Genomic DNA, 12298 nt, shown 5'->3' on the forward strand with positions numbered 1-12298 from the left:
GTGTATACTTTATGGTAGAAGTGAAGACTTGTAAAATATTATGCATCTTTCTTAAAATCTTCATATTTAATGATTTATCAAGTGATCCAATAATGACTTAATGACCCAATATATAGAATACTAATTGGTGAAGACAAAAAAAAAAAGATTCATGATTCTTAGTGAACACTGATGTATAGTCAACACATTAATAAATTCTTAAAATTTAAAACATGAATTTAAAATCTGCGAAGTGTATTTATCAAGAAATTGAATTTTAGACCATGCTTTCGTGCTACTTCTTTACATTCAGGTATTACAACAATACATTTTGAAAATTATTCTTCAAGTGTAAAGCATACATATATATCAAGAAATTTATGTTCAGTGATTTATCAAGTGCGATAATAAATAGCCCAATATATGGAACATTGACCGATGAAAACACAAGGAAATAAAAATCGAGATACATAGTCAATATTTTCTGGTGTTAATTTGGCCAAATGTTTTGTCCAAAAAGTCTGTTTTTTTGGTTTCCTGTGTGCCCAGCCATTTCTGATGGAACGAGCATCTCTTGGATATATCTAAAAAAAATAATAGAAAAACAATCTATATTGAGCATCCCAAAAAAGTGGAATAAGGGTTTATTTTCTTAACTATTGCAATTAGACATATACTTCTAATTACAAAGTTTCAGAAAATAAAGCACCAAATAGTATGAAAATATTTTGGCTTCTGTAGAAAGATAATAAAAAGTTGCAAACATTAAATTTTTATACGGTCCCCATAACAAAAACTATCAATGTGTAATTTTTTTTAACACTCATCTGCAAAGACACCCAAGTTCATTCTTCTAACTGTAAAATGTGCAGAGATATAAAAGACAGACTTTTTTCCATACCTCTCGCAAGTGTTTAAAACAGACTTTCGTTGTAATTTTCAAGGATAACATAAATATCACGAAAGATTATTAAGAGAAGAATCGGGCAATAAAAAAGCTTTTATTAACTTTCATCAATTTTTTTTAAATGATCAGATAATACTTTAACTGGGGTGTTTAAAAACTTGTTCAAAGTGAACAGTTTCGACACCTGTACAAAGTTGCATTATTTCCATAATAGTTGCGTATGGGCGATAGAGTCCATCACTTGTAACTTAAATACAGGTTTTTTGAATTCAAGGGCAAAAATCTACAGAGAGTGCACTCCCGGAGACAGTTAATCTCTTAGGTCGGACATAATGCCAGTCAAGATTAACTGAATATATCTTTCACCATTCTTCGACAATTTTTAGTATTCTTCTACAACTAGGCCGGCATTGCGATTACATACAGCATAAATCGTCAGTATATCCAAACGTTCCTCGTTGCTGAAATATGGCATTCTATTAGAAAGCACACAATTGCGAACAAATAATTTTATTTTTTTGCTCGGCATTCCAGTACTTCTCTGCACTATTTTAAAAGACAAGTTTCTTAAGTTTCTAGTCCCTCTTTGTAAAATCGATGTTGACATTATCGATGAATGAAAGTGAACAACATTATGCGAGATTGTAAAATTTCTTTGCATTCATGGTGATTGAAGGATATATTACCAGAAAAATACTTACATATAAAAGTTTTTCTGTTTTGAATAAATTTGGATTTCTGAGATAAATATTTCCATCTAAATTTGTGATTAGTTCCTCTAAACTTAAAAATAAACATATTTCTGCACTTTTGCTGATAGAAATGTGAAACTTTGTGTGTGCATAAATGAATGTAAAAGAGATATTTTGTTAACTGGCATTTTTGTTCTACGGAGAGAATCTAAAATTTAATAATTTTAAAATTTTAATAATTTTAAATTTAATAAAATTTAATTCTTATAATGTATAAGCGGTATACATTATCAGAAGAAAAAAGGTAAATTTTAAGGTAAAATTCTACATGGCAATGTATTACAAAATCCCTGCATAAATAGAAATATTTTGCTAAGGTAGCAAAACATTCCTTTGTAGTATGCAGTCTTCCTTGAAGAATACCCTTTGTTGTATGTAGTCTCAAATTTAATGATATTGAAGTTTAAAAATGTTTGTCTTAATTAATATTTACTCATTAAGTGGTCCCAAATGATATTATATATTTTGCTGTATAAATAGGAAACTTGTGTTAATATGAGAAATTCAAAATAGATAAAAATATCAATAAATTAGATTTATTTTTAACTAACTATGAGTAATCTTATTTAATTTTGTTTGTATCTTTAATTCATAATTGTCTGGAGCCCGTCAAGCCTGCTTATATGGAATTTTTTTTGTAAATTTTGTCATTTGATAATGGTGTAATTTGTTTTATGTGTTGTCACTGGGATATTGCGAATACTATGTTAATCTGATTTTCTTTCATGTTATGAATTGTTTAATCAGTTATTTTATTTAACAACATTATGAGCCCTTTCTCAAAAACCTCCGCACCACACCGGTGGGGACATTTATCCCTCACGGAATTAAAGCGCTTTAGACCCGCTTGCACGGAGGATCTTTCGAACCTCAAACCCTCTGGTCTCAAAAACAAAAGTTTAATGGTAGCTTAACACCACACCCCAACAGTTTGTTGTCTTTTTTGTGGAAAACTTCAAGAAAAACTTCAAACTATATTACATTTTCTGGAACAGACATGGATTAGTCTCCCCTCTATCTTACTCCTTGAGATTATCAGTACTTTATGTGGAAAACATGGTAGGACTCTATTTTTGAAAACAACCCCGCAATCCTAGACAATCGTGATAAGTCATTAGGAAATTCATGCACGTGCATTATCTCTGACACCGTACAGAGTGACGGAAATTTTTGTTTTTTGTATGTGCCCTGCATTGCGAAAAGTGCACATTTTGAGCCGATTGTGTCTTAATTGGTGCGAATGCCTGTAAATTCGAATTCATAGCCATTTTTTCTTACTTCATTCTGCGACTACAAGGTGCAACGCCATCTGCCGGTAAAATTTGTAAGTAATTTTAAAATTTCTATAACAAATTTTGATATCTTTCAAAATTAAAAAGTCACTGGTTCTATTCTTCCAATGATCGTCGTATCGAGTTACTTTATTTTAAAATGAGGAACTCCTTTGTAGCACATCCTGATAGTATTAGGATGAATTTGCTATGATTGAATTATTTGTTTTTAAAGTAATATTTTTTTTAATTATTTAATTTTCTTATTTTTTAAAAGTAAAAAATATTAGCTAGTAAGTTTTCAAATGTATAAATGAATTTAATGAATAATTTATCATAAAAATTTCCTAGTAAAAGTATGTAATATTTTAAAACGGATGTTAAAAACGTTTTTGGAAATAAAGAAACTGACAAATTTTTGTACGACTCACAGTAAATTTAATTTTCTAGCTTTAATTTTCAAATCACGAAATACAATGAAATAAAATATTTTTGCGGGATAAAAACTGTTTATATTCTTTTAATTCTATTGAGTAATTATTGCTATTCATATATTTATTCCTCGTGCATTTTGGAATTAATACTCATCCTTAAGTTCTCGTATTGAAAAGGAAAAAAATGTTTGAGAACTAAAATACAAAAATGAAGTAATAGGTAACAATTTAATATTATTACACATATTTCCCTGCATTGTGCGCATGATTTTTTTTAAATCATTAGGTTAATGTATTTGATTCATCTCTTTGTTTTTCAAATCACATTATAATTTTTTACAAAAATCATTAGATTAATGCATTTGTTTTTCAAATTTCATTAACTTTTAAACAATTTTAAGGACTTTTTAATCGCCCTTAAGTGTTTTGAATTTTGCAGTTGTTTTCCAATGTTAGTAGTCCAAATTTAAAAATAACTGCATTCAAATTCTTATTTATAGAAGGAATTCCGAGGCTCAAATGCAATAAAGATCTGAAATAGAGAGAAGTTTCCCTAAAAAGACAATTTGGAGTTTTCATTTCAATTCTATCAGATTAATAAATTTCTTCCGATGATTTTTGTTTCTTGACTATAAAAAATATGCTTCAAATATTTCATATTTTCTATTAATAATTAACGCGTGCGTGCGTTTGCGTCTATCTTGGTGATCTACAGATATGACCGTTTGATCCAGTTACTAAATTTCGGACAAATTAACTTAGGAGTTTTCCAATGTTCATCTCAAAGCGATTTCTTTAATTTCAATTAAAATTTTAATAAATTAAGGATCTGAAATTTTGGCTTTTCCCACAAAAACTTCAATACACATCATTGCATGAAAAATAATTTCAAGCCGTTTTAAAATTTAAAAAAAAAATCGTCTTTGTAATAATGAAAATTAAAATGATCGTGAATTTTTTCTGAATCTTAACAATTTTTAAAAGCATTTTTTTTTTTTTGCATAATTTTCAACATTTCATTTCATTTTTGTAATAAAATTCAAACCACTTGTGTCCATTTATCTAATGTTTAATTGCGTGATTTCTTTCACTTTTTTAAAACATTCATTCCGTTTATTATCTGCAGTTCAGGAATTAAAAGGTGAAATCTTAATACCAGCGAGCCAGCTAAAGATAACTTGCAATTAGAAGATGAATAATTCGAACAATTAAATTTTTAGTATAATCCTGTTGTCATTGGACTCGATTCCGTTAGGAATGTTCGTTTATACGATTATTAAAATAGGTGTAAGGCTATTTAAATCGAATAGTTTTAATGCCTAAGACATTTCCATGCTTAAAAATATTCGTTTAAAGGAATCATGAACACCAAGTTATGCATAATTGATTTAAATGAAACTAAGTGCATTCACTATTCAAAACAAACTAGACAATCTTCAAGAGTTAGTAGTGTATAATAAATCAATTTAAGCAAAATATCGTATCCATAAATACATGAAGCTGAAATTTAAGTAATAAATAATTTGTTGTCAGGATATTTTAATCTTCCTTTTAAAGCCAAATACCTGGTATTAAAAATATTTTTAAGCTCACATTTTAGTGAGATTTGTGCAATACGTACCTTGTGTATAACTTTGACTTGTTCATTACTAGTGGAAACATTAATTCTCGATTTCTTCTTCTGACTTGTGTGCAAAGCAATTACTGTAGCGTATTCCAAAAGGCTGACAAACACGAATCCTATGCAGGCTGAAAGCCATATATTTAGTGCAACTATGTATGAAACATTTGGCAAAGATGCTTGGTACTGCTTTGTAACAATAGTTAGGAGACTGGTCACACCTAAAGTAACCCTCGCTGGTACGGCATCAGGTGGAATCCAAAATGAAAGCATAGACATGAAGACGATTAACGAAGTTGGTATGTAGACATTTGTAATATAATAGCCGGATCTTCTGGTCATCATGACAGAGGCTTTGAGGCAAGAAAAGCGTACATCTGAAAAAAAAAAAAAAGATTTTTGACTTTTTTTTTTTTTCATGACTTAATCTTAGAATAGGAGTATCACAGAAAATATAAACATGAAATAAATTTGACTTCCAATTAAAAATTGGCACATTTTGAACGTATTGCTGTATCTTACAACTTTAAACGAACAACTCTTGTATACATAAATTTATTTATTTCGTGGATCTCGGAAACGGCTCTATAGATTTGGATAAAAATTTTATATTTAGATAAAGTTTTGCTTTTTAAGTTTATCTATATAGGTGTCTTTCCTGAAAAAAACGCAATTTTACCCACACACACACACAAAAAAAAAACCTTTTTTATAGCTAATTATGAAAGCCTTTTTCTATCTGCTCTCATGTTGACAGTATTATATAGTGTCATCTCGGACCATATTTCACCATGGTAACACTGAGATTAAGTTAAAAAAATATAAGTAATGATAGATAAACTGTAAAATGAATACTGTAATATAGCAAATTGTTTCGAATAACATGTCGAACTAAGTGCATTCATAATTTTTTTTTTATTTAAATGACAAGTTCATATGTAGGTAAGATTAAAAAATATTCATATGTAATCAGTATGTGATTAATATCTAAATGTTTTCTCCGAAAAAATACGATTTTACAAAAGAAAAAAAATGCCGAGCAAAGCTCGGTCTTCCAGTTATTTTATTAACATAATGATTGTGACATACTATCCTGGTTCCTATGTCGTTCTGCGTTTTAGACAAATAACATTCCAAAAGTCATTTACAGGACAAAACACACCATTACTCCGAAATTCCATTCTAAAAATTATAATTCCATTAATATTCAGTAAAATTTATTCGATTCCAATAGATTTAGATGTTTCAATACGAGTTTACATCAGTAGATCTAACGATGCACCGTTATAACATTTATGCTCAAAATTTAAATAAAAGACACTAACTATGGGTAGGTGTGGGAAGACTAATTCTTATCATTTTTTAGCAACACTGGTGCGTGTTTTTCATTGCTTAATCGTTTACAACAGCTATTTAGGATGTTACAAAACAAAGAAACCATTAAACTAATTTTGGAATGGAAGTTTTAGGGTTGAAAAATCTTTCTCTAGTACAGAAAGTACAATGATAACGAAGTACATTTCATTATGAAAGGCAACAAAACTAGCTTTCATTCTGTTGCTTTGAATGCCAATTATATTTGTTTTTTAGTTGTAATTAATTTCTTTCTGAGGGAGGGAGGGGTGTAACTTTGACCCCAAAAAGAAAGGCTTCTTTGAACCATGCAAATATGAGATAAAAATAGTTCCAGCTAAAATTTAATTTATATTTGATATTTTTAGTATTAATTAATAATGTGAGAAATAATTATTTTTGCCTCATATATGCTCTGTATGTATGAACAGAAGCTAGGATCTTGTTAGGGCACGAATTACTCTCCAGAGAAACCTACCTCATCCACATTCCATTTCATAAGATAAATTATGTTCTTTTCTCATCTCTAGAGATTTTATAGAATCCTCAAACAAACAACATGCAACAAAAATTAAGCAACTGCATGTAAGGAAACTAGGAAGAGTTCTGCTTTTCTTTTAACTTCTTCGCCGTCCGCAACGCGCCTAGCGCGTTCGAGTGAAACTTCTGCAGGGAAGCCGTAACACGCTTGAAGCGTTCTTCAACATTTTAAAACTTTTGAACGTTGAAAACGTTTTGTAAATGTTTACTTGTTTGAGTTTTTATTTTTGTTTGTTCTAATGCGGCGAAAAACAGAAATTTTCGCTGACAGGAGAGGACGGCGAAAGGATTAACAAGGAGAGAAACGCTTTTGTAGTTTGTGTAGTGTAACTGAGTGACTTTGGCGTTCGTGTCAATGGTGTAGACCTTAAAATGATAATAAACGTTTACTTTTCGAAGAGAGATATGGTAATAGATAGATTTATTCTTATATCACCCAGCAAAGATTATTATAAAAAATACGCTACTACTCCCAGATTATTAAAAAAGTAATTTAAAAAAGTAAAAGTAATTTTATTCGAATAAAATTTTTTGATATATTTCAGGATTTTTTTCTGGTAATTTCTATCCAAGCGTGAATTAATATATCTAAAATTGCTCCACATTAAATTTATTGATGAAATATACTAAGAAAAAAAACCGTGCAAAGAATCCCAATTTATGAGGTAGTTCTGCATCAAAGTTTCAAAGGTCTAGAAAATTTATTCAGTTATTATATAGTCTAAATTTTGTTACGAAATATTTCTCTAGTAATCACTCAAAGAGAGAAAAAAAATCAGAAAAGCTTTTTTTATGTAAAGCAATTTATGCAATTGAATTCAAAATTCATTTTGAGATGATGAAAATCAGCAGGATGTCATGGCTATAACTAAATCCATTTATCAGAAAAATCTATAAAACAATTTAAAGAATTGTCCTAGTGTTAGCATGAATTGAAATATCATATTTTTAAGCTTGTAAAAAATGTAAACATTCATATTCTTCCTAATTTTATACAAAATTTGTGTTAGATCCACGAACACTTGGAAGTGTTTTATGGAGATTTAGTCGTATAGGAACAACAACACTTTTCAAAACAAAATATGACATCAGTTGAGATAGCTGATAAAACTAAACTGCCAAGAATTAATCTAAGGAAGTGTTCTTAATATGTTTTCACGTGCTTGTCTGTTGTTTATACATCAAGCAAATGGTATAATTTATTCCTTCTGTTTCATGTGCCACAAAAAGCGCTCTGGTAGGTGTTAAGTTGTTGCTTACTCATTGATGCTTGAATCATCATTAGATTCATAATCATCCCGCCAGTGTTGAAGAAATGATTAATGACTTGAAGAAAAAAACTATTTCACAAGTACACACCTGCCTCGTCATCTTTCAGACCAGTTTGATATGATATTATACCTAAACCGCAAATTATTCTCAAATTTAATCAACCCACATTCTCTTTACTTTATTTTAAGGTGCATTGAAGGAACCTAAATGAAATTCATTATTATAAATAAAGAAGGAATAAACTTTTGGCTGCATTTTTTATGGTTTTCAATCTGTGTGGTGGACTTACATGTTTTTATATTGGTTAAGAAAACTTTTAACAAAAATAGAGAAATATTTTTTTTAAATAACCTTTCTTTTATTTTCATTGGAAGTACATATTGGGGAATTTTGATTAAGTCTGAATGTGGAATTTTAGAATGAAATTCTTCTAAGGGAAAGGTGAATCAATTTCGTTCTAAAGAAAATCAAGTGCTACGAAAAATTTCGTCCTATGGCAGTTTTTCGCGAATCAAACAATTGCATCGCATTATTGTATTGTATGACTAAAAATTATATCATTCGAAGGCATAATTTTATAGAAAAATTACATGGAAAGTATAAATATCTCGAATGCTCTGTGAATTCAATGAAAGCAGTTGAATTAAAACTATAATTCCTAATATATATTCCTAAAACGTATCATGACATTTTCTTTAATGTTTTAGATAATCGAACTATCAAGAGTTTAATATCAGTACTGTTCACAATGCAGAAATCAAAAAGAAAAAAAAATTGAAATTTTATTGAATCATGAAATCAAAATTGAATTTATTGAATAATGAGAATGAAAAATAATTTTTCGACATTAATTGGTACTAAATTATGAAACTATATATTATTTATTTAAAATAATAAAAAATTGTTCATTTAAATCCATTAAATTGTAAGATTTCCATGGCGCTTGAGCCAATTTTGGTATTTAGTGCAACAATAAGGAAGTAGAGGTAAATGATAATCAGTTTACCAATTAAAGAATTTCCATACTGCAAATCAGATACATGTGATTTATATAAGCAAAATTCTTTTTCAATCATTTTTCAAAGACATTTTTATGTATAAAAAAATATTTTTAAAAAAAATTATTATTTAAATTTTCTAGCAGTAAATAAGCTTTTCGATAAAATACAAAACTTAAAATATGCATAAAAACTAACGAATCCTTAGAATCCTTAACTGATTAATATAGTCGTTATCGATTGATAATGATAATAAATCCTCTAATTGTATTTTTATTATTCATACTATTTTGCCAACGGTATTACTCCTATTGAATGTTAAAAATATCTTCATTTATTCATGATGTATTCATTAAGCAATGTATTAAAAAAATGCCCTCTTTGAGAATCTACACCAATATCCTTTCAACTTACGATAAAATGTACGAGTAAAAATGAAATATCTTGTAAAAGGGGTATCGATCCTATAATTCACCTCTTAAAATATAATTTATGTATGGAATGTAAAATAATATTGATCGAATATCGAGTAATATTTTATGAGCCTTTTATTTTTAGTCCATTTGTTCTAATGAAAGCCTGGATAGTAGATTTGACTTGTTCCGAATACATCTATTCATCAGTGAACGTTGAAATGTTTATGTATCTCTATAAGCTTTATAGAATATATCTTCAACTTTTGAAAAATCCATCAAGTTGTAAAAGAGAGATGCTTCCAAAATCTGAAAGAAGGTCCTCTTCCCTTTTATATACCTATATAACAAGTGAATGCATTTGTAAATATTTTCAAAAAAAAATCGAGGATTTTATAAAAATAGTTAACTTTCTTTTGGAAAAACGTTTGAGAACATTACAGTATTACTTTGTAAGCATCAAAATATCGATCAGTCTACCTGATACTGATTTAATTTTTTTTTCATTGAAAAAAAATTCAGAAATAATAAATAAAAAGTTTAGTATAAATAATATATATATATATATATATATATATATGAAAGAATGACATAAAGAAATGCGTAAAAATTGTTTAAGAAATAGAATTATAATCATTTCGGAAATTCTAATTGGAGCAGGCTATTTTTGGCTAAATACTGAATATTGAAAGGGAAGGGCAGGATGCATTCTGTAAGAATTTTGGAAACCACGCCTACAAAAACACTCCCAAGAATGACTTCCTTGATAAATCAGGTATATATAACGGCATCTAGTTAACTCCATCCTCTTTGTTCGAATAAATGTGCTTTGAAAACTTAACAGGCATTTCTTCTTCTTGTGTACACCCGACCACATCGCCACCACTGAATGAAGCAGCATCGACACACTTAACAGATACTAAAGGAGTACAGATGTACGTCTATTTTTCAGTTCATCTTGAAGTTATTCTTGTAATGTGCTTAGAGTTCCTAATGGATACTTAAAGATTACATATGTGCGTGAGTTTTCCAGTTCAATTCAAATAATTCTTGAAATGCTCTCTGAGCGCTTAATGGATGTTTAAGATATACAGATGCACGTAGATTCTTTGGTTAATCTTACTGGTTAAGTCTGCTTATATCGATGCTTCTTAAACCATAGTCCGTGATCCATTGATGGGTCATGCAGAAAAATAGTGGAATAACGAAATCTTCACATCGCATTTATTAAGGCTGTTACTGGTAAGTCTGTTTATATTAATGCTTCTTAAACCATAGTCCATGGTCCCTTGATGGATCATGCACAATAATAGTGGGATAACGAAATCTACACATCGCATTTATTTTTCAAATTCTTTAATATTCCTATAGTTGAGAAAACAGTCGTGGTATAAAGCATTTTTATAAAAGCTGAAATAGAAATCCATTTTTAATTGAATTTCTCTTTATTTATTATTAACAAATGTTTCATTTTTATACCGAATTTTTGTTTTCAGGATCATGACAAAATCTTACATATTAGAGTAGCAGAAGATTTCCGTTCTTATGTATTTGCTTTTTAAAAAAAAATTCTTTAATATTATTAATCAATAATATTGAGAAAATAATCTAGGCATAAAGCATTTCAATAAAAGTTATGCAAATTACATATCCACTTTTAATTGTTAATTTTCTTTATTATTAATTAATGTGTCATTTTTTATTTATTTTCCAATTTTGGGTTCAGCCAAAAAAAAATGTGAATGAAAATGAATTTACAAAACTATTTTCCATACGGAATAGCAAGCGAAAAAGTTTTAAGAAGCCCTACTTTATATGATACTTATGGCATAAATATACATTATTTAAGTGTAAAACCTTTGTCTTACCTTTTTTGCAATCACTGCTGGACACTTTTATTATTTCAAACTGGGGCAGAACGATATGTTCTCCCTGGGTGATATTCCTGTCTTTATCCCATATAAGTTGCATTTCATCCTCTGTATGTGCCACTATATTAAAAAGAAAAAGTAAAACTTACCTGAAAATCGCGCAATTATGTTATTAGAGCAGTTCAAAAGGTTCATAAATATTAGAGACTACATCGGAAATATCCGAAATATCATCAGTTTATTAACTAGCATCATCCCATTTCGGTCTATATTATTATGCTTGTTGCTGGCATTGTCACCTTCAACTGTATTGCATCTTTAATTTTATTATCTTATATGCTGAACTCAAGATATGAACGACTATCAGCAAAGTCGGTAAGGTCCAGTATAAATATTTCTTTTTACAATTAAATATGTCGTATCAATTTATCTTTATATTAATCATAAAAGATTTTGATTCTTAAATTATTATTAATACAGAGCTCTTCGAATTTGAGAGCCCAGAAAAGTTCAAGATTTCAAAAATTATGATGAGAATGGTTGTTTTGAATTCAACTTTCATAAAAGTATATTTGTAAAAAATTTTGATCCTTAAGTTATTCATCATTTAGAGATCGTTATATTTCAGAGCATGGAAAAGTCTATAATTTGAAAAATTATGAAGAAAATAGTTGTTTTGAATTCAAGAATTCCTTTTCTATATTTATTTCATAAAAGAAATAAAAACAAAATTGGGAAAATTATCAAAATACATACATCTCTAACTAGAAAATATCGATAAATATCATTTCTGAAGTTCTCATATGGAATGCCGTCTTCAGATATTACATTTTGTTCGAATTATTAGTAAAATAAACTTTTCAAAAACTTTACAGTCTGTATTAACA

The 12298-nt window shown here is 28.7% G+C and overlaps 1 protein-coding gene and 1 long non-coding RNA gene across 2 annotated transcripts in view; one reads left to right on the forward strand and one right to left on the reverse strand.

The window, feature by feature from the left end:
- Positions 1-233: 233 nt before the first annotated feature.
- Positions 234-12298, reverse strand: part of LOC129958186 (glutamate-gated chloride channel-like) — a 71039-nt gene continuing 58974 nt past the window's right edge. The window contains exons 6-8 of the mRNA XM_056070457.1: positions 11409-11531; positions 4965-5341; positions 234-563 (exon numbers count right to left, since the gene is read on the reverse strand). Coding sequence (XP_055926432.1) covers positions 375-563; positions 4965-5341; positions 11409-11531 — 689 coding nt within the window. The 3' untranslated portion in view covers positions 234-374. The remainder of the gene's footprint in view (positions 564-4964; positions 5342-11408; positions 11532-12298) is intronic.
- The window catches only part of LOC129958191 (uncharacterized), a 74660-nt gene continuing 72732 nt past the window's right edge, over positions 10371-12298 (forward strand). The window contains exon 1 of the long non-coding RNA XR_008783173.1: positions 10371-10782. This is a non-coding gene — a long non-coding RNA (uncharacterized LOC129958191). The remainder of the gene's footprint in view (positions 10783-12298) is intronic.

Source organism: Argiope bruennichi, chromosome X1 (genome assembly GCF_947563725.1).
Source record: "Argiope bruennichi chromosome X1, qqArgBrue1.1, whole genome shotgun sequence".
NCBI classification, from domain to species: domain Eukaryota; kingdom Metazoa; phylum Arthropoda; class Arachnida; order Araneae; family Araneidae; genus Argiope; species Argiope bruennichi.